At 45.8% G+C, this 21,751-nt stretch overlaps 2 protein-coding genes across 10 annotated transcripts in view; both read right to left on the bottom strand.

Moving 5' to 3' along the window:
- The window catches only part of LOC106571880 (peregrin), an 89,729-nt gene extending 77,459 nt beyond the window's left edge, over positions 1-12,270 (bottom strand). For 2 of the 4 annotated variants that reach the window (XM_082961958.1, XM_082961960.1), the window contains exons 1-2: positions 11,879-12,269; positions 9,824-10,605 (exon numbers count right to left, since the gene is read on the bottom strand). In XM_082961958.1, the coding sequence (XP_082818084.1) occupies positions 9,824-10,560 (737 nt within the window). In that variant the 5' untranslated portion in view covers positions 10,561-10,605; positions 11,879-12,269. Of the gene's footprint in view, positions 1-9,823; positions 11,726-11,878 lie in introns of all 4 variants that reach the window. The other 2 variants (XM_082961959.1, XM_082961961.1) reach the window with 2 other exon arrangements.
- Positions 12,271-13,666: 1,396 nt separating this feature from the next.
- The window catches only part of LOC106571792 (serine/threonine-protein kinase WNK2), a 139,951-nt gene continuing 131,866 nt past the window's right edge, over positions 13,667-21,751 (bottom strand). For 4 of the 6 annotated variants that reach the window (XM_082961952.1, XM_082961953.1, XM_082961956.1 and 1 more), the window contains 4 exons: positions 21,188-21,286; positions 19,705-19,749; positions 18,764-19,044; positions 13,667-18,598 (listed from right to left, as the gene is read on the bottom strand). In XM_082961952.1, coding sequence (XP_082818078.1) covers positions 18,275-18,598; positions 18,764-19,044; positions 19,705-19,749; positions 21,188-21,286 — 749 coding nt within the window. In that variant the 3' untranslated portion in view covers positions 13,667-18,274. The remainder of the gene's footprint in view (positions 18,599-18,763; positions 19,045-19,704; positions 19,750-21,187; positions 21,287-21,751) is intronic. The other 2 variants (XM_082961954.1, XM_082961955.1) reach the window with 1 other exon arrangement.

Here is a 21,751-nt window from a genome sequence, read left to right as displayed (position 1 = left end):
CGTGTGGTACTGTGACTGACCTGTAGTAGGATGAGTGTCGTGTGGTACTGTGACTGACCTGTAGTAGGATGAGTGTCGTGTGGTACTGTGACTGACCTGTAGTAGGATGAGTGTCGTGTGGTACTGCGACTGACCTGTAGTAGGATGAGTGTCGTGTGGTACTGCGACTGACCTGTAGTAGGATGAGTGTCGTGTGGTACTGCGACTGACCTGTAGTAGGATGAGTGTCGTGTGGTACTGTGACTGACCTGTAGTAGGATGAGTGTCGTGTGGTACTGTGACTGACCTGTAGTAGGATGAGTGTCGTGTGGTACTGTGACTGACCTGTAGTAGGATGAGTGTCGTGTGGTACTGTGACTGACCTGTAGTAGGATGAGTGTCGTGTGGTACTGTGACTGACCTGTAGTAGGATGAGTGTCGTGTGGTACTGTGACTGACCTGTAGTAGGATGAGTGTCGTGTGGTACTGTGACTGACCTGTAGTAGGATGAGTGTCGTGTGGTACTGTGACTGACCTGTAGTAGGATGAGTGTCGTGTGGTACTGTGACTGACCTGTAGTAGGATGAGTGTCGTGTGGTACTGTGACTGACCTGTAGTAGGATGAGTGTCGTGTGGTACTGTGACTGACCTGTAGTAGGATGAGTGTCGTGTGGTACTGTGACTGACCTGTAGTAGGATGAGTGTCGTGTGGTACTGTGACTGACCTGTAGTAGGATGAGTGTCGTGTGGTACTGTGACTGACCTGTAGTAGGATGAGTGTCGTGTGGTACTGTGACTGACCTGTAGTAGGATGAGTGTCGTGTGGTACTGTGACTGACCTGTAGTAGGATGAGTGTCGTGTGGTACTGTGACTGACCTGTAGTAGGATGAGTGTCGTGTGGTACTGTGACTGACCTGTAGTAGGATGAGTGTCGTGTGGTACTGTGACTGACCTGTAGTAGGATGAGTGTCGTGTGGTACTGTGACTGACCTGTAGTAGGATGAGTGTCGTGTGGTACTGCGACTGACCTGTAGTAGGATGAGTGTCGTGTGGTACTGTGACTGACCTGTAGTAGGATGAGTGTCGTGTGGTACTGTGACTGACCTGTAGTAGGATGAGTGTCGTGTGGTACTGTGACTGACCTGTAGTAGGATGAGTGTCGTGTGGTACTGTGACTGACCTGTAGTAGGATGAGTGTCGTGTGGTACTGTGACTGACCTGTAGTAGGATGAGTGTCGTGTGGTACTGTGACTGACCTGTAGTAGGATGAGTGTCGTGTGGTACTGTGACTGACCTGTAGTAGGATGAGTGTCGTGTGGTACTGTGACTGACCTGTAGTAGGATGAGTGTCGTGTGGTACTGTGACTGACCTGTAGTAGGATGAGTGTCGTGTGGTACTGTGACTGACCTGTAGTAGGATGAGTGTCGTGTGGTACTGTGACTGACCTGTAGTAGGATGAGTGTCGTGTGGTACTGTGACTGACCTGTAGTAGGATGAGTGTCGTGTGGTACTGTGACTGACCTGTAGTAGGATGAGTGTCGTGTGGTACTGTGACTGACCTGTAGTAGGATGAGTGTCGTGTGGTACTGTGACTGACCTGTAGTAGGATGAGTGTCGTGTGGTACTGTGACTGACCTGTAGTAGGATGAGTGTCGTGTGGTACTGTGACTGACCTGTAGTAGGATGAGTGTCGTGTGGTACTGTGACTGACCTGTAGTAGGATGAGTGTCGTGTGGTACTGTGACTGACCTGTAGTAGGATGAGTGTCGTGTGGTACTGTGACTGACCTGTAGTAGGATGAGTGTCGTGTGGTACTGTGACTGACCTGTAGTAGGATGAGTGTCGTGTGGTACTGTGACTGACCTGTAGTAGGATGAGTGTCGTGTGGTACTGCGACTGACCTGTAGTAGGATGAGTGTCGTGTGGTACTGCGACTGACCTGTAGTAGGATGAGTGTCGTGTGGTACTGTGACTGACCTGTAGTAGGATGAGTGTCGTGTGGTACTGCGACTGACCTGTAGTAGGATGAGTGTCGTGTGGTACTGTGACTGACCTGTAGTAGGATGAGTGTCGTGTGGTACTGTGACTGACCTGTAGTAGGATGAGTGTCGTGTGGTACTGTGACTGACCTGTAGTAGGATGAGTGTCGTGTGGTACTGTGACTGACCTGTAGTAGGATGAGTGTCGTGTGGTACTGTGACTGACCTGTAGTAGGATGAGTGTCGTGTGGTACTGTGACTGACCTGTAGTAGGATGAGTGTCGTGTGGTACTGTGACTGACCTGTAGTAGGATGAGTGTCGTGTGGTACTGTGACTGACCTGTAGTAGGATGAGTGTCGTGTGGTACTGTGACTGACCTGTAGTAGGATGAGTGTCGTGTGGTACTGTGACTGACCTGTAGTAGGATGAGTGTCGTGTGGTACTGTGACTGACCTGTAGTAGGATGAGTGTCGTGTGGTACTGTGACTGACCTGTAGTAGGATGAGTGTCGTGTGGTACTGTGACTGACCTGTAGTAGGATGAGTGTCGTGTGGTACTGCGACTGACCTGTAGCAGGATGAGTGTCGTGTGGTACTGTGACTGACCTGTAGTAGGATGAGTGTCGTGTGGTACTGTGACTGACCTGTAGTAGGATGAGTGTCGTGTGGTACTGCGACTGACCTGTAGTAGGATGAGTGTCGTGTGGTACTGTGACTGACCTGTAGTAGGATGAGTGTCGTGTGGTACTGTGACTGACCTGTAGTAGGATGAGTGTCGTGTGGTACTGTGACTGACCTGTAGTAGGATGAGTGTCGTGTGGTACTGTGACTGACCTGTAGTAGGATGAGTGTCGTGTGGTACTGTGACTGACCTGTAGTAGGATGAGTGTCGTGTGGTACTGTGACTGACCTGTAGTAGGATGAGTGTCGTGTGGTACTGCGACTGACCTGTAGTAGGATGAGTGTCGTGTGGTACTGTGACTGACCTGTAGTAGGATGAGTGTCGTGTGGTACTGTGACTGACCTGTAGTAGGATGAGTGTCGTGTGGTACTGTGACTGACCTGTAGTAGGATGAGTGTCGTGTGGTACTGTGACTGACCTGTAGTAGGATGAGTGTCGTGTGGTACTGTGACTGACCTGTAGTAGGATGAGTGTCGTGTGGTACTGTGACTGACCTGTAGTAGGATGAGTGTCGTGTGGTACTGTGACTGACGACCTGTAGTAGGATGAGTGTCGTGTGGTACTGTGACTGACCTGTAGTAGGATGAGTGTCGTGTGGTACTGTGACTGACCTGTAGTAGGATGAGTGTCGTGTGGTACTGTGACTGACCTGTAGTAGGATGAGTGTCGTGTGGTACTGTGACTGACCTGTAGTAGGATGAGTGTCGTGTGGTACTGTGACTGACCTGTAGTAGGATGAGTGTCGTGTGGTACTGTGACTGACCTGTAGTAGGATGAGTGTCGTGTGGTACTGTGACTGACCTGTAGTAGGATGAGTGTCGTGTGGTACTGCGACTGACCTGTAGTAGGATGAGTGTCGTGTGGTACTGTGACTGACCTGTAGTAGGATGAGTGTCGTGTGGTACTGTGACTGACCTGTAGTAGGATGAGTGTCGTGTGGTACTGTGACTGACCTGTAGTAGGATGAGTGTCGTGTGGTACTGTGACTGACCTGTAGTAGGATGAGTGTCGTGTGGTACTGTGACTGACCTGTAGTAGGATGAGTGTCATGTGGTACTGTGACTGACCTGTAGTAGGATGAGTGTCGTGTGGTACTGTGACTGACCTGTAGTAGGATGAGTGTCGTGTGGTACTGCGACTGACCTGGAGTAGGATGAGTGTCGTGTGGTACTGTGACTGACCTGTAGTAGGATGAGTGTCGTGTGGTACTGTGACTGACCTGTAGTAGGATGAGTGTCGTGTGGTACTGTGACTGACCTGTAGTAGGATGAGTGTCGTGTGGTACTGTGACTGACCTGTAGTAGGATGAGTGTCGTGTGGTACTGTGACTGACCTGTAGTAGGATGAGTGTCGTGTGGTACTGTGACTGACCTGTAGTAGGATGAGTGTCGTGTGGTACTGTGACTGACCTGTAGTAGGATGAGTGTCGTGTGGTACTGCTGACTGACCTGTAGTAGGATGAGTGTCGTGTGGTACTGTGACTGACCTGTAGTAGGATGAGTGTCATGTGGTACTGTGACTGACCTGTAGTAGGATGAGTGTCGTGTGGTACTGTGACTGACCTGTAGTAGGATGAGTGTCGTGTGGTACTGTGACTGACCTGTAGTAGGATGAGTGTCGTGTGGTACTGCGACTGACCTGTAGTAGGATGAGTGTCGTGTGGTACTGTGACTGACCTGTAGTAGGATGAGTGTCGTGTGGTACTGTGACTGACCTGTAGTAGGATGAGTGTTGTGTGGTACTGTGACTGACCTGTAGTAGGATGAGTGTCGTGTGGTACTGTGACTGACCTGTAGTAGGATGAGTGTCATGTGGTACTGTGACTGACCTGTAGTAGGATGAGTGTCGTGTGGTACTGTGACTGACCTGTAGTAGGATGAGTGTCGTGTGGTACTGTGACTGACCTGTAGCAGGATGAGTGTCGTGTGGTACTGTGACTGACCTGTAGTAGGATGAGTGTCGTGTGGTACTGTGACTGACCTGTAGTAGGATGAGTGTCGTGTGGTACTGTGACTGACCTGTAGTAGGATGAGTGTCGTGTGGTACTGTGACTGACCTGTAGTAGGATGAGTGTCGTGTGGTACTGTGACTGACCTGTAGTAGGATGAGTGTCGTGTGGTACTGTGACTGACCTGTAGTAGGATGAGTGTCGTGTGGTACTGCGACTGACCTGTAGTAGGATGAGTGTCGTGTGGTACTGTGACTGACCTGTAGTAGGATGAGTGTCGTGTGGTACTGTGACTGACCTGTAGTAGGATGAGTGTCGTGTGGTACTGTGACTGACCTGTAGTAGGATGAGTGTCGTGTGGTACTGTGACTGACCTGGAGTAGGATGAGTGTCGTGTGGTACTGCGATTGACCTGTAGTCGGATGAGTGTCGTGTGGTACTGTGACTGACCTGTAGCAGGATGAGTGTCGTGTGGTACTGTGACTGACCTGTAGTAGGATGAGTGTCGTGTGGTACTGTGACTGACCTGTAGTAGGATGAGTGTCGTGTGGTACTGTGACTGACCTGTAGTAGGATGAGTGTCGTGTGGTACTGTGACTGACCTGTAGTAGGATGAGTGTCGTGTGGTACTGCGACTGACCTGTAGTAGGATGAGTGTCGTGTGGTACTGTGACTGACCTGTAGTAGGATGAGTGTCGTGTGGTACTGTGACTGACCTGTAGTAGGATGAGTGTCGTGTGGTACTGCGACTGACCTGTAGTAGGATGAGTGTCGTGTGGTACTGTGACTGACCTGTAGCAGGATGAGTGTCGTGTGGTACTGCTGACTGACCTGTAGTAGGATGAGTGTCGTGTGGTACTGTGACTGACCTGTAGTAGGATGAGTGTCGTGTGGTACTGTGACTGACCTGTAGTAGGATGAGTGTCGTGTGGTACTGTGACTGACCTGTAGTTGGATGAGTGTCGTGTGGTACTGTGACTGACCTGTAGTAGGATGAGTGTCGTGTGGTACTGTGACTGACCTGTAGTAGGATGAGTGTCGTGTGGTACTGTGACTGACCTGTAGTAGGATGAGTGTCGTGTGGTACTGTGACTGACCTGTAGTAGGATGAGTGTCGTGTGGTACTGCGACTGACCTGTAGTAGGATGAGTGTCGTGTGGTACCGTGACTGACCTGTAGTAGGATGAGTGTCGTGTGGTACTGTGACTGACCTGTAGTAGGATGAGTGTCGTGTGGTACTGTGACTGACTTGTAGTAGGATGAGTGTCGTGTGGTACTGTGACTGACCTGTAGTAGGATGAGTGTCGTGTGGTACTGCGATTGACCTGTAGTTGGATGAGTGTCGTGTGGTACTGCGACTGACCTGTAGTAGGATGAGTGTCGTGTGGTACTGTTACTGACTGACCTGGAGTAGGATGAGTGTCGTGTGGTACTGCGATTGACCTGTAGTTGGATGAGTGTCGTGTGGTACCGTGACTGACCTGTAGTAGGATGAGTGTCGTGTGGGACTGCGATTGACCTGTAGCCGGATGAGTGTCGTGTGGTACTGTGACTGACCTGTAGTAGGATGAGTGTCGTGTGGTACTGTGACTGACCTGTAGTAGGATGAGTGTCGTGTGGGACTGCGATTGACCTGTAGCCGGATGAGTGTCGTGTGGTACTGTGACTGACCTGTAGTAGGATGAGTGTCGTGTGGTACTGTGACTGACCTGTAGTAGGATGAGTGTCGTGTGGTACTGTGACTGACCTGTAGTAGGATGAGTGTCGTGTGGTACTGTGACTGCCCTGTAGTAGGATGAGTGTCATGTGGTACTGTGACTGACCTGGGGTAGGATGAATGTTGTGTGGTACTGTGACTAACCTGAAGTAGGATGAGTGTCGTGTGGTACTGCGATTGACCTGGAGTAGGATGAGTGTCGTGTGGTACTGTGACTGACCTGTAGTAGGATGAGTGTCGTGTGGTACTGTGACTGACCTGTAGTTGGATGAGTGTCGTGTGGTACTATGACTGACCTGTAGTTGGATGAGTGTCGTGTAGTACTGTGACTGACCTGTAGTAGGATGAGTGTCGTGTGGTACTGTGAGTGACCTGTAGTCGGATGAGTGTCGTGTGGTACTGTGACAGACATGTAGTAGGATGAGTGTCGTGTGGTACTGTGACTGACTGACCAGTAGTAAGATGAGTGTCGTGTGGTACTGTGACTGACTGACCTGTAGTAGGATGAGTGTCGTGTGGTACTGTGACTGACCTGCAGTAGTATGAGTGTCGTGTGGTACTGTGACTGACCTGTAGTAGGATGAGTGTCGTGTGGTAATGTGACTGACCTGTAGTAGGATGAGTGTCGTGTGCTACTGTGACTGACCTGTAGCCGGATGAGTGTCGTGTGGTACTGTGACAGACCTGTAGTAGGATGAGGGTCGTGTGGTACTGCGACTGACCTGTAGTTGGATGAGTGTCGTGTGGGACTGCGATTGACCTGTAGCCGGATGAGTGTCGTGTGGTACTGTGACTGACCTGTAGTAGGATGAGTGTCGTGTGGTACTGTGACTGACCTGTAGTAGGATGAGTGTCGTGTGGTACTGTGACTGACCTGTAGTAGGATGAGTGTCGTGTGGTACTGTGACTGACCTGTAGTAGGATGAGTGTCGTGTGGTACTGTGACTGCCCTGTAGTAGGATGAGTGTCATGTGGTACTGTGACTGACCTGGGGTAGGATGAATGTTGTGTGGTACTGTGACTAACCTGAAGTAGGATGAGTGTCGTGTGGTACTGCGATTGACCTGGAGTAGGATGAGTGTCGTGTGGTACTGTGACTGACCTGTAGTAGGATGAGTGTCGTGTGGTACTGTGACTGACCTGTAGTTGGATGAGTGTCGTGTGGTACTGTGACTGACCTGTAGTTGGATGAGTGTCGTGTGGTACTGTGACTGACCTGTAGTAGGATGAGTGTCGTGTGGTACTGTGAGTGACCTGTAGTCGGATGAGTGTCGTGTGGTACTGTGACAGACATGTAGTAGGATGAGTGTCGTGTGGTACTGTGACTGACTGACCAGTAGTAAGATGAGTGTCGTGTGGTACTGTGACTGACTGACCTGTAGTAGGATGAGTGTCGTGTGGTACTGTGACTGACCTGCAGTAGTATGAGTGTCATGTGGTACTGTGACTGACTGACCTGTAGTAGGATGAGTGCCGTGTGGTACTGTGACTGACCTGTAGTAGGATGAGTGTCGTGTGGTACTGTGACTGACCTGTAGTTGGATGAGTGTCGTGTGGGACTGCGATTGACCTGTAGCCGGATGAGTGTCGTGTGGTACTGTGACTGACCTGTAGTAGGATGAGTGTCGTGTGGTACTGTGACTGACCTGTAGTAGGATGAGTGTTGTGTGGTACTGTGACTGACCTGTAGTAGGATGAGTGTCGTGTGGTACTGTGACTGACCTGTAGCATGATGAGTGTCATGTGGTACTGTGACTGACCTGGAGTAGGATGTGTGTCGTGTGGGACTGCGATTGACCTGTAGCCGGATGAGTGTCGTGTGCTACAGTGACTGACCTGTAGCCGGATGAGTGTCGTGTGGTACTGTGACTGACCTGTAGTAGGATGAGTGTCGTGTGGTACTGTGACTGACCTGTAGTAGGATGAGTGTCGTGTGGTACTGTGACTGACCTGTAGTTGGATGAGTGTCGTGTGGTACTGTGACTGACCTGTAGTATGATGAGTGTCATGTGGTACTGTGACTGACCGGAGTAGGATGAGTGTCGTGTGGTACCCGCGACTGACCTGGAGTAGGATGAGTGTCGTGTGGTACCGCGATTGACCTGTAGTTGGATGAGTGTCGTGTGGTACCGTGACTGATCTGTAGTAGGATGAGTGTCGTGTGGTACTGTGACTGACCTGTAGTAGGATGAGTGTCGTGTGGTACTGTGACTGACCTGTAGAAGGATGAGTGTCATGTGGTACTGTGACTGACCTGGAGAAGGATGTGTGTCGTGTGGGACTGCGATTGACCTGTAGCCGGATGAGTGTCGTGTGCTACTGTGACTGACCTGTAGCCGGATGAGTGTCGTGTGGTACTGTGACTGACCTGTAGTAGGATGAGTGTCGTGTGGTACTGTGACTGACCTGTAGTAGGATGAGTGTCGTGTGGTACTGTGACTGACCTGTAGTATGATGAGTGTCGTGTGGTACTGTGACTGACCTGGAGTAGGATGAGTGTCGTGTGGTACTGCGATTGACCTGTAGTTGGATGAGTGTCGTGTGGTACCGTGACTGACCTGTAGTAGGATGAGTGTCGTGTGGTACTGTGACTGACCTGGAGTAGGATGTGTGTCGTGTGGGACTGCGATTCACCTGTAGCCGGATGAGTGTCGTGTGCTACTGTGACTGACCTGTAGCCGGATGAGTGTCGTGTGGTACTGTGACTGACTGACCTGTAGTAGGATGAGTGTCATGTGGTACTGTGACTGACCTGTAGTAGGATGAGTGTTGTGTGGTACTGCGATTGACCTGTAGTTGGATGAGTGTTGTGTGGTACTGTGACTGACCTGTAGTTGGATGAGTGTCGTGTGGTACTGTGACTGACCTGTAGTAGGATGAGTGTTGTGTGGTACTGTGACTGACCTGTAGTATGATGAGTGTCGTGTGGTACTGTGACTGACCTGTAGTATGATGAGTGTCATGTGGTACTGTGACTGACCTGGAGTAGGATGAGTGTCGTGTGGTACTGCGATTGACCTGTAGTTGGATGAGTGTCGTGTGGTACCGTGACTGACCTGTAGTAGGATGAGTGTCGTGTGGTACTGTGACTGACCTGTAGTAGGATGAGTGTCGTGTGGTACTGTGACTGACTTGTAGTAGGATGAGTGTCATGTGGTACTGTGACTGACCTGTAGTAGGATGAGTGTCGTGTGGTACTGCGATTGACCTGTAGTTGGATGAGTGTCGTGTGGTACTGCAACTGACATGTAGTAGGATGAGTGTCGTGTGGTACTGTTACTGACTGACCTGGAGTAGGATGAGTGTCGTGTGGTACTGCGATTGACCTGTAGTTGGATGAGTGTCGTGTGGTACCGTGACTGACCTGTAGTAGGATGAGTGTCGTGTGGTACTGTGACTGACCTGTAGTAGGATGAGTGTCGTGTGGTACTGCGATTGACCTGTAGTAGGATGAGTGTCGTGTGGTACTGCGATTGACCTGTAGTTGGATGAGTGTCGTGTGGTACTGCAACTGACCTGTAGTAGGAGGAATGTCTTGTGGGTGCGTCAGGCCTCTCTTGGTCCAGCTCTCTGTACACCACCTCAGGCAGTTTGACCGCCGGGCCACAGGAAGCACTGTGGTGGTGCGATGATACCTCCTTCTTCTTCTCTTTACTCTTGTGCTTCCCAGACTTAGATGTGGCCTTCCCTGCGTTAGCAGCAGGTGTGTCATGCCTGTCCTTTCCGTTGCCACCCGCCTCACTCCCTCCTCCCCCGCTTTCTCCCCCATTACACGCCCCTCCCCCACATCCCCCTCCACCCGAGGATGGAGGGTCTTCGGCCCCGCTGTCGTCCTCCGACACCACGTCAATGTTCTCAAAGATGCTGATGCGGTGGATGTGACCATGGATCTCCAGCTCCACCATGCGCTGGGCCTGGGCGTAGGTCATCGTCTCCCTGCCTGGGGAGTGGGAGTGCTCAGACCGGTTAGGACTCCCCGGGGTGTTCGCTCCCTGCCCACCCAGTCCACCTCCCTTTCCCACCCCTCCCTCTCCGTCCCCAACCAGGGACGCTCGAGGCGGGCGCCCCTTCCTCTTCTTCTGGGGCATGGCCTGCGCAGGCGTTGGGTTGTCATGGTCGTAGTGGTAGAGGTGGTATTCGATGCCGCTGTAGCTCTTGTAGACCTTGCGACAGGTCTTCACGGGGCACTCGTAAGGGGGCTTGGTGGCCCGGAGGTTGTGGCAGAAAGTCTTCACGTCAAAGTCCAGCCCCATTGTGCAGATGGCCACTGCTGGGACAGGAGCTGTTCAAGCTTACATCTGAGACACACAGATAGATAGACAGAGGGAGAGCGGAGGGGAGATGATGCACCCTGATGTAAATTTTGCACCAATTTCTTTTTGCCATCTCTGTCTCCAACATTATTGAAACACAGACATGCCAGTGGGTAGTATTATGTCCATAAAGTAGTCAGTCTATGCAGGAAACAACAAAGAATGTGTCCATTGCCTTCAGCCCTTTGGAATCCTAAAAGCTATGCCATGTTGTCTTGCCGATTTCAAGGAAACAAGACGCTGTCAACAGCAGGCACGTGGCTGGAGAGCAGTCAACTTTACCATGGCACCAACAGCTGCATCCATTTTTCTTGCTAGTTTTAATTATTGCAAATTACATTTTACTTGCAATATTTCTCATCATACCACTTACTTTTCAAATAAAACAGATTTAAATCTTAAACTGAAGACATAAAAAAGCTATTTAGATAGCTACCTGATCGACTTGACAGCTGAGATACACGTTTGGAATGTTGGATTACAGATAACAGATGCATTTCAAGGTTGATTCAACCAGAAGCTGTTTATCAATCAAAAAGCAAACTTCTAAACACCTGGACATAGCCTCCACTCTCACGGAAGAAAAATATTTACCTGAAGTACCATATACAACTATGGCAAACTAATCAACGTATAAGATAATCAATGATATGAATGTCTCTTTTTGTTTGATTAGTCCATGATTTGGATAGCGTATTCTCATGACATGTTCCATTCACGTGCTCAAAGATCCAAGGAATGTGTAGCAGTTAGCTTGCAACTATTGTTGGTCGTTTTCAGCAAAATGATACTTTTGTATGTATAGAAGCCTGAGAAACATTGTAACCAATCTTATAGGTTACAACAACCCGAGGTGATGCATTGTAACAGACAGCTCCAGTTATGGGACACATTCAGCTTGCTACAATGTTTCCCTCCACAATGTTTAGACCTCACCCTGATCAGCCACTACAATATAACACTATGTGGTCACCTGATCGCTAACTATTCATGTAACTAAAGAAAAACCTACAGTTCTACATTCACTACTAGGGAAAGATAAATAGACAATCATTATGATAAGGTGGCACTCAGAATCCTGGGTCTTCGTATCTTGCTAAAGGATCTGAAACGATTCGAAAAGCAAATTGTAACAAAAATCAAAGCACAAATAATTACAATTTACAAAATTCATGAAACACCTTACGGATGTATGCCTATTTATCTCTAGACACCACGAATACATAGCCAATCTAGCTTTGAATTAATAAACACTTACTACTCAGGGCTCCTGAAGCTTGGGTGCTGCAAAATCTCTCACTCTAGCTCGGTAAATGGGACGATTGCAGATCGATGTATTAATCCTATAAAACCCAATCTGATCATGAGAAATGTGGGGTAAATGGTTTAAGAACAACACAATATCCTAGTTATTTCATTATGATATTGTTTTGTTAATTCTGGAACTCCAATGAACAAATGCGGCAGTCATTGCTGTACGCCATAGGCGCGTGTGGGCACTTTCGTCAAATAGAGTATTTGTTCTTTGGTGTTTTTGTCGAAATAAGGCCCTAATTTCGATGTGTACCATTCTTTTGTGTTTGAGGAAGATGCAATTTTGAAACTCGATGGACGCCTAGTCAAGTGGCGTCACATTTTCACCATTAAAAGGTAATTCGCTTGGTTTTGTTGTTCTTTTTCTGTGTGGCGAATCTAATGATCCGTTTCGCACCTTTTAATACACATCTGGATAAATATGCACTTTAAAGAATGTCCAAAGACGAAAAACATGGGGATAAAATAGGCTGTATTATATTTTATTAACATGTCTAAGATCATGTATTTTTTATTTCGTATTTATTTTTGTCATTTGCGAATCTGCCAATATGGAAACGTGAATCATATAGGGAGGGTTTGCGCCATAAATTTGAATATGAAAAATCATACATCAGTTCACACGTGCCTGATAGTTTTAAATTTATTATTTGATCAGTCTAGCCTGGCAAAGGGACATTATTTATTAAATATCATAGTGCTACAGTCAAATATGTACTTAACAAAAATATAAATGCAACATGCAACAATTTCAAAAGAATTTACTGAGTTACAGTTCATTGAAGGAAATTAGTCAAATGAAATAAATCAATTATGCCCTAATCTATGGATTTAACATTACTGGGCAGGGGCACAGCCATGGGTGGGCTGGGAGGGTATAGGCCCACCCACTTGGGAGCCAGGTCCACCCACTGGGAAGCCAGGCCCAGCAAATCGGAATTCGTTTTTCACAACTAAAGGGCGTTATCACAACCAGAAATACTCCTCAGCAACTTTTTGTTCAGTATACATTTTCATTGGTCACTATAGGCTATGTCTTTTGGAAAATATGTTTATTATAGGCTCCCGAGTGGCGCAGCAGTCTAAGGCACTGCATCTCAGTGTTAGAGGTGTCACTACAGACCCAAGTTTGATTCCAGGCTGTATCATAACCGGCCGTGTTTGGGAGTCACATAGGGCGGTGCACAATTGGCCCAGCGTTGGCTGTCATTGTAAATAAGAATTTGTTCTTAACTGACTTGCCTAGTTAAATAAAAATAGGGCCAATCATATATACATAGTAATGTTGTATTAAGTTGTAATGTAGGCCAAATGTAACTAATGTTATCATGGTGCTAATACAAAAATAATAGGTCTGACTATCAAAAACTGGAGGTGGGCTGAATTTTCACTGGAGGACCATTTAAAAATCAGACTTTTCTGGAGGAAAGATAATTAGGCATTGAAATATTTATCATCATGAATTGAAGTCATTGGTGAAGGATTTGAAGTGGAACGGTTTCCACAATGCAGAGAGAAATGGTTGTGTCAGTTGGACAAACCTGGGGAAAAAAGCAATGTGCATAATATAGTGCACTTTCCCCAATAAAGTGTTAATGGAGGTTAAGGAGGGAACCCAATAATTGATCACATCTGTACAGAAAAATGGGTTCATTCTTTAATCTTTACAAAAAAATAGCATGAGAGATATTAAATAGATCTAGATTCTTGAGGAACAAAGGAGACATCAACATCAAGCACAAAATAATGTTTATTTCTCTTTAAACATGTACAGTCTGTGATGAGTGCGCTGACTGGGTTGGTAAGGTAACCTAGTGATACACAGCAGGCAGAAGCAATCCGACACAGAGCTTTAGTGCAAGCCTTCCACTATTACAGGCATATTCAATGAGGCAATGTTACTCAGAACTGATAGAAATGCAATGATCAGAACAGGCATTATTCTCTATTCCTCACAGAGAACCACATCTGCTCTATACGATCAGTTTCTATGGATCTGAATGTTGCCTCCCAGTGAATATTCGAACAGAGTTATTTCCAAATCTGCTCACTAAGTGTAACAGACAGGGAGGTGTAGCAGTAATGTCAGATACGAGTAACAGAGAACAGAAATCTCTTACTACTGCAAGTATTTCACCAAAGCAGACAACTCTGCATTATATCCTATAAAAAGTCCAATTCAAACCGAATTGATGGAATAATATACACCGACGTGAAATCCCAAAACAGTTAAACAAAATATATGAATATTAATGACAGGAAAACTGTACAATTCACATCTTGGCAGGACTGGGGTGCTGCAACCTTTCACTGGTGTGGTGGCTGTGACATTTCTAAATGGCGGTATAGTAATGTTAATCTCGGCTGTATGGAAAATAACACACATGCTCTTCAGTGGTCAGGAGGATATAGGGTGGGGGAGGTTAACCTCATTATGTATAGGTGTGTTGGAACTGATATTATGGGTTATAGTTAGAGCACAGGTCATGTTGTGCAAATCAAGTATCCATCTGGAGTTTGCATGCTTCATTCTGAACAGAGAAATCAAACACTCAAAACAACACTGAAAAGCAAGGCTATCATCAATAACCACCTAGGAAATGATACATCATTTATTAATTTCAACAAGGCAATATAATAACACTGCTTCACATGAACATAATCTCATTGAGAAAACAACTCACCCTCTGACAAAGGTTTTTATTACTGGAGGGACTCCACTGTATCATCATGTGTCCAGATAAAACACATCAACTCCCCTTTCATACTTAGTGGATCCACCTCAGACACACTAGCAGCATCAAAATCAAGCTTAGAAACATAAAACAATGGCAATACTTTAGACAAGTAAATAATAACTGGTGACTGCACTAAAAAAATAACATAATGTGCCTAATAAAAGGAGAACCATGTTCTTGCCCCAACAGAAAATATTTAGCAGTTGTAACTGCTGTTATTGTTTTCAATGTGATTTGTAACTTATGTTCAACTAAACGGCAACAAAAGAAACTAGCTCCTGTTGCAGGTTCCTGGGTAAGGCTTGTGGGAAGGCCGCTACGAAAGCTAGGTGGATAGGTGAAATTGCACTTTAAGTCTTGCTCAGCAAACCTGTCTCTCTGCTACATTCTGAGCTGGACACTACGGGTTCCCCTCATTCTAGAAATATAGAATGAGAATTCAATTGGTCCACCCACTGGGGAACGCTTACTTGAATAGGTATGTTCATTCTAAGAATTCTAACTATGCCTAGGACACTACCCACTGCCCAATGAGTGGGTTTTGACTTTTAAAAATTGTACATCAACTGTCTGTTCAAACTGGGCAACTGTACATCTCACCTCTATGGTGTTCTAAATGTCACAGGGGTGGGGGAGTAAACAAAGATTAAAAAGATGATTTTATTACTTAAATTAAAGCATATACTGTGTTAATAGTGCAGTGCTTCAAGGGCATTCAAATGTAAACCAAGAAAAAAAAGACAAAGCCATCCTGAAATAAAATCTCTTGGATGCGGACAGAAAAATCAATGTTCAAGGCACTACACTCCTCCAGAGAACTTCACCTTAAATACAGGTCTCCTGCCCCATCATGTCAAACCATTGTATTTTGATTTCTAATGTAGTGCTTTAATGTTGACAAAACATTAGTAAACGATAAAAATCAATGTGAAAACATGACTACTTATCGTTTATGACGGATTTGGTGAAAACATCACATTTGTGACCACTGATATTATAAAGTATGGCTGTGAGTTTAGACAAGACCAAAGCTAAAAGCAGTAGGTACTCAGACACACACAGAACATTTATACTGTACACACAGGAAAACTACCGGTGCTGTATAAAGTATATTGACACGCACACTGGATATTTACAAGCTCACAGGCTATTTACACGTGCGTTGCTCTTTAATAAAGCATCAAACCACAATCTGAGAAGAGTGGAGCAGGATTATCCTGCATATAGAAACACTGGAGGGGGTGAGAAGTACAGTCAAGTAGGGACCAGTACTCAGATGCTCCAGCACATAAGAGTCGTTCCATGTCATTTCAGCAAGCCATGACACCCACCATCCCAGATTGTTCTGAAATAGTTTCTGTAGTTAGAAACAGATAATATTAGCATACCCACAACACTATTTTGTTAATAAAAATGATCTCTGAGAAATTAAGCTAATTGAATGCACCCAAATTAGCCCTTTTAATTGATAGGATTCACATAATATTCAATACATATAGTACCCAACATCCGATTTGGACCAAACTTCTACCTATCATTGAGTAAGACGAGGAATCCAATAACATGGTCTAAAGTCACCCACAAGACCCCCCCACACCAATCTCACCCCAACAACAAGTATAAAGTATCAGTTCTCTATGTCTGACAAGTAGTATGGAGCTGCGGCTTGGATTATTGCTTCTTCATCCCATGTAATGTATTCCTTGTGAATCTGTTCAGAGAAATTAGCCATTGAAGTAGCCTGCATTACTTACCACAAATTAGTGTGAAAGTACCAGCATTTGCCCACTAGATGCCGCTGTTCCTGCTACTGCCATACCCTTTTTTTTATCAATTTTGCTGGTTTCTCGTGTTTATTAAATGGATCACAACATTTTCTTTTGCAACTTTGGGTAGAACACCAATAGCTTTTACTCATGATGAAAATAGATTGTGTGGTCATCCTTCAAGCCAGTCCTCCATGAAAGCAATTCAGTTTGTCCTTCTCTTAGAAACCTAATGCTTCAACCTAACTCTTCTTGAATAGTCCAACAAATGGTCCAACAAGCTCCCTGAGAGGGCTCTCCTTATGGTGCAATATGAAGACTTTTCCTACAAGCCCAAAACTTGAGAAATTGGCTGGTGATGCAAATGTGACAATCCTAATAAAATACCATTTTAAACCATTGCAGTTGTATGTTAAAAAATAATATTAGAAAACATCTCTATATGTAGTGTGATAAGTGACATTAACCATTACAACCCAACACCATACCATTGCAAAACACTATGTGTGTGTGTAAGCATTTGAGTGTGTTTGAGTGTGGGTTACACCTGATCTATTCCGGGGTTACAATTTATTTATTCACATTTAAGAAGATTCCCTCTAATGTATAAAGAATAACAGAATGATGATTCGGGGAGGGAAAAAAAACAAAGCTGAACAAATGGGTGAATATTTTTTCCATTTGTGCTAGATTAAAATGTAGAGAATACTATTTATAATAGTATAAAAAACCAACATGACCACACACTTACACACATGCGCATGTACACACACACACCACAGTGTGCAACGCCTTTCTTGCTTGGTTTCGCACATGACAGAAGATTGTACTAGAGAGACCAGCAAAATTGAGACCAGCAAAATTGATTAAAGGGTGTGGCAGTAGCAGAAACAGTGTCATGTAGTGGGCAAAACAGGGTACTTTCACACTAAATCGATGGTAAATGGGGCGGCAGGTAACCTAGTGGTTATAGCGTTGGGCCAGTAACCGAAAGGATCCCCGAGCTGACAAGGTAAAAATCTGTCGGTCTGCCCCTGAACAAGGCAGTTAACCCACTGTTCCCCAGTAGGCCGTCATTGTAAATAAGAATTTGTTCTTAACTGACTTGCCTCGTTAAGTTAAGGTTAAATGGAAAAAAAGAGGAATATAAAATTCAAATAATGCAAGAGACTTCAAAGGGCTAATTTCTGTGAAAAGGGGTGTGAAAAGGGGAAAAAAACTGTCACCAGATTCACATGGGTCCGTGGATGGCTTTTGATCATTTTATTGGATACCACGTCTTACTAATTGTCATGAAGAATTATGGTCCAAATCGGATGTTAGGTACTATATTTTTATTGAAGATTATATGTATCATATAAATTAAAATAGCTCATTTTTGTGCAATTAGTTTAATTTCTCAGATATCAAATTATATCTCAACAAACATTTTCAGGAATGCTAATATTATCGGTTTCTAACTACAGAAAATATTTCAGCACAATCAGATGGTGGGTGTCGAAATCATCTTTCTTGTGCTATGACGTGGAATGACCCATAAGCCATTTGTTGGAGCATTTAATTGTGTGGGCCCTACTTTACTCTATTTTTCAGCCCATCACTCTAAAGTTTTTAAGAGTTTGATTTCGTTACAATTGTAACCCTGGAGTGAGAACCAGGGGGGACAGAGTGGAGTTAGGTTTTAACTAATCCTGTGTTGCTAACCTTTTAGTCAGGCAGTCCTGATGTGAGTGTGCTGGGATAGAGGGGAACATCTGGGGGCAGTCTGTGTTGAGCATCATGGGTGATGGGGTAAGATGGGGGTTTAGTGGGTGCAGGGAGGTGCTAGTTGTCACGTTAGGTAGTCCTGGTGTTGGGGACGTTCTTAGGGCTGTGCAGGGTCAGGGGGTAGGCCTGCACCCCTGGGTTGGCCATGGTGGGGTAGGGCATCCCTCCCGCTGCCCCCATCATCCCCACAGGGCTGGGCATACCAGACCACTGCTGGGGGTATAGGGGGCCGGGCACCACCCCTCCGTAGGGGCCTGCTGGTACCATGTACCCGGGCTGGAGCATGGCAGAGGGGTTGGAGCTCAGGGCAGTGGGCATGGCTGGGCCTAAAGCAGCTGTCAACGGGCACGACAATGACAGCTGGAACTTGTTTGGAGGGATGGGACATCTCACCTGGAAGAACCAGAGGGGATGTTTAACATTGTGTACATGGACTTCTGTCAACTGTTTTTCACATGATCAGGTAAAAGAGAGCGAGAAGGGATGCAGCTCCCAAAAGTGTTTCACACTGGTGATAGTCTTCTTTAGACTTTTGATGTGTTTATCAGTGCCAGTTACCTCCTGCATGGCTTGACCCTCCAGGTCCTGCATGCGTCTCTGCTGTTTGATCTGGTTCAGAGAGGGCCGTGGCTGTGTGGCCGCCAGCGTCTCCTTCGTCCAATCATCTACCAGCTTGTGCAGGTCGTCCGTGAAAGTACCTGGCTTCTTGTTGTTGCTGTTGTTTGTTTGGGCCTGAGCTAGCACCGTCATTGGTTGAGGAGATGGCAAAGGATTGGGGACAGCTGGTGGCTGTTGCTGATTGGATGCCGTCTGAGTTGCACTGGCGCCATGAGAAGACCCTAGAACACAGAAAGATTTGTAAACTCTGTCCAGTTAGACCCGTCCGATGGAATCGATTGGCTGCGGTTAGGCCTTTTACAGTTATCTATGGCACTTTAACCACCATCAGCCTCTATAGAGCCTGCATATTCATTAAAATATCAAACAGGTCAACTAAAAGTGGACCTTAAAATGTCACTTTGAGTGGTAATTGTTTTGTGGAAAAAGATCAGCTGAAAAAAAATGTGGATTTGACATGTGATCTCATTTAACTGGTCAGCAAATGTGTAGGTTCTCAAACCTAGCAGCCAAAGGATTACAGCATGGTTGAATCCCAACAATCCACCCAACCAACCCCCTTCCACCACAGTAAGACCACAGTAAGACAAACAGAAACCATTAATGCTGATACAAACAACCACACGTCACATTATTCAGCACTCAGACATTTAGGACAAACACCGCCATGCACTACCAAAAAAAACTAAATCAAATAAATTCATGAAAGTGACACTCCTCGTGCAACAGTGCCCAAAACAACACCTTTCCAACAACACCTGGCATGTTTTTTTCAGACTGCCAAACTCAACACGTGAATATAAACCAAGGCTGCTCATGCCAACAGAGAGAAAAAGAGAGCGAAGTAGACAGAGAAAGAAGAAAGTAAATGAGATAGTTACTACTACTGCGCTCTTTGCCAAGACATAGTCGTTTCAGTGTGGACCCTATAAGAAGGTAAAACAGCAGAGACAGAAACAGTTAGGCCGGGACACACTGCTGGTCTGTGGACAAGCTGCTGAAAAGCCACACACAGCTATCAAATCAGTTAGGGAGAGAGACAAGAGGAAAAAAGGAAAGGAGGAGAAGGGGGTTTAAAATCAGTGAGAAGTAATGGGAGTGGGGGAAAGACTCTCTTAAATTGTGCTGTCACTCCAAAACAAAAGAAAATGTATTAGGCCTAGAAAATAAAGAGAAGCCTAGGCCCTGGGTATGCTGGTACACAGTACAGTACAGGGGGTTTGGTGAAGACTGGTAAGGTGGGGAATGTCAACACTCTCATAGGTCACTCAGACCTTCCTATAATATGGTCCTAGTAACACTGTCATGTCCTATTTTCATGTCTAGAACTTTCCTTTAAAAACCTACTTGGAATAAGTCATTGTTTCAGTAATACAGTCAATATTTCAGGCTCCTTTTACTTCAGTTTGTACATGGTATGTTAAACGTTTCAATGGATAACCCAACTGTACAATGGCAGTGTTGAAAGTAAAACTATACTGTTTGCATATAATCATTTTAAATGAGTCGAGACACAAATTAGTGAAGGATCAATGCTGTAAGTAGTAGAGTAACGAGATCCCTGAAGCTCATTTCTAAACATAGAACAGTTCAACTACCAGTAAGTACAAGAATGCCTGTGAAACATAACAAAGGAACCCCAAAAATCTGAACTGAAGAGCACAGAGATACTATAGCCTGAGCACATCAGAGTCAGCGCTTATCAAGACATGCAGGAGAAGAAGGAGACAGAAGTAGATAGTATTGATGATACAGCCTTTTTGCAGGAGCCAGTCTCCAACAGTGCCCTGCCCTCTGCCTGTCTGCACCATGCATGTCCTCCCAGTCCAAACATGAGACCGAGAAAGAGGGACCTCCTCTACCACAGCAAGCCTCAATGGAACCTGGCTGGTCTATCAGGGGAGAGCTGGCTTTAGTCTTGGTATACAGAGGGGTTGTAGACTTGAGCTGATGCGCCTCACAATTAAGGAAGTGAGTAAATTAAAACACACAGGATACAAAAGCTTTGGCGGACACACACACTCGCTCAGGTTTCGGGTTTAGCATAGCCAATCTTTGGAGAAGACGAGCTTTATGACATACACTATGCTTTTGGAGTCTGTTTAAAGCCAGAAGCAGTGCACAAAGCGTTTGCATGGAGGGATGTCTAAACCCAGAACAACTTAGGGCTGAGGGGGAGAAAGCTATGTGGACATACATAATAGCTGACATATGCTTGTGTTGGGGGACACGGAGGGGGAGGAGGGGAGGACCACTATCTAAAACACAAAGAAACAGTCTGGTCGATGGAAGAGATAGAAGTGAAATAAAGAGAAGAGAGAGGGATGAGATGAGTGAGAAAAGTAGAAAATAACAAATACAAACAGATGGACAGAGACACGGGTCCACTGAGGAATCTAGCACGCGGTTTGCTACTAGATTTATAGGTCACTCTCTCTGACGTTTGGTGGTATACCGTCCAGCCTGTAAAAATGAATATAAGAGGGAAGAAGAGAAGAAACAAAGAGAGAAACACTTCTGTAAAAGTGCACAGAGACTTGGGATGAGAAACCCCCACCAATAACAGCCGCAGCACCAGTATAGGGTACAGTCACATGGGCTAAACCAGCACCAGGAGACAGCCCTCACATTCACTAAATGGACAAGTTATCACTATGCACTGGTCTAAGATCAGGTTACTTTCCCAAATTCATCCTGACCTTCACCATGAGGACTGTTAAACTGATCTGTGACCAGTGCTTGAAGACAGCTTCCATTGACACCTCAGAAGTCATGCAGTATCGTGGCGGTATTTTGGAAGAGAAATGTGTGATGAGGGGCACCCCTTTGTATACGTTCGCCTAAACAAAATTGCTTTCGAAAGACTGCCAATCATGACTTTTTTTCAATGTGGCAGTTTCCACGTCCCCTTATGAGACTAATGAGACC

Source organism: Salmo salar, chromosome 15 (genome assembly GCF_965601325.2).
Source record: "Salmo salar chromosome 15, fSalSal1, whole genome shotgun sequence".
In the NCBI taxonomy this organism is placed as follows: domain Eukaryota; kingdom Metazoa; phylum Chordata; class Actinopteri; order Salmoniformes; family Salmonidae; genus Salmo; species Salmo salar.
The sequence above is the reverse complement of the archived record's forward strand: the minus strand, read 5'-3'. Positions and strand labels throughout refer to the sequence as shown.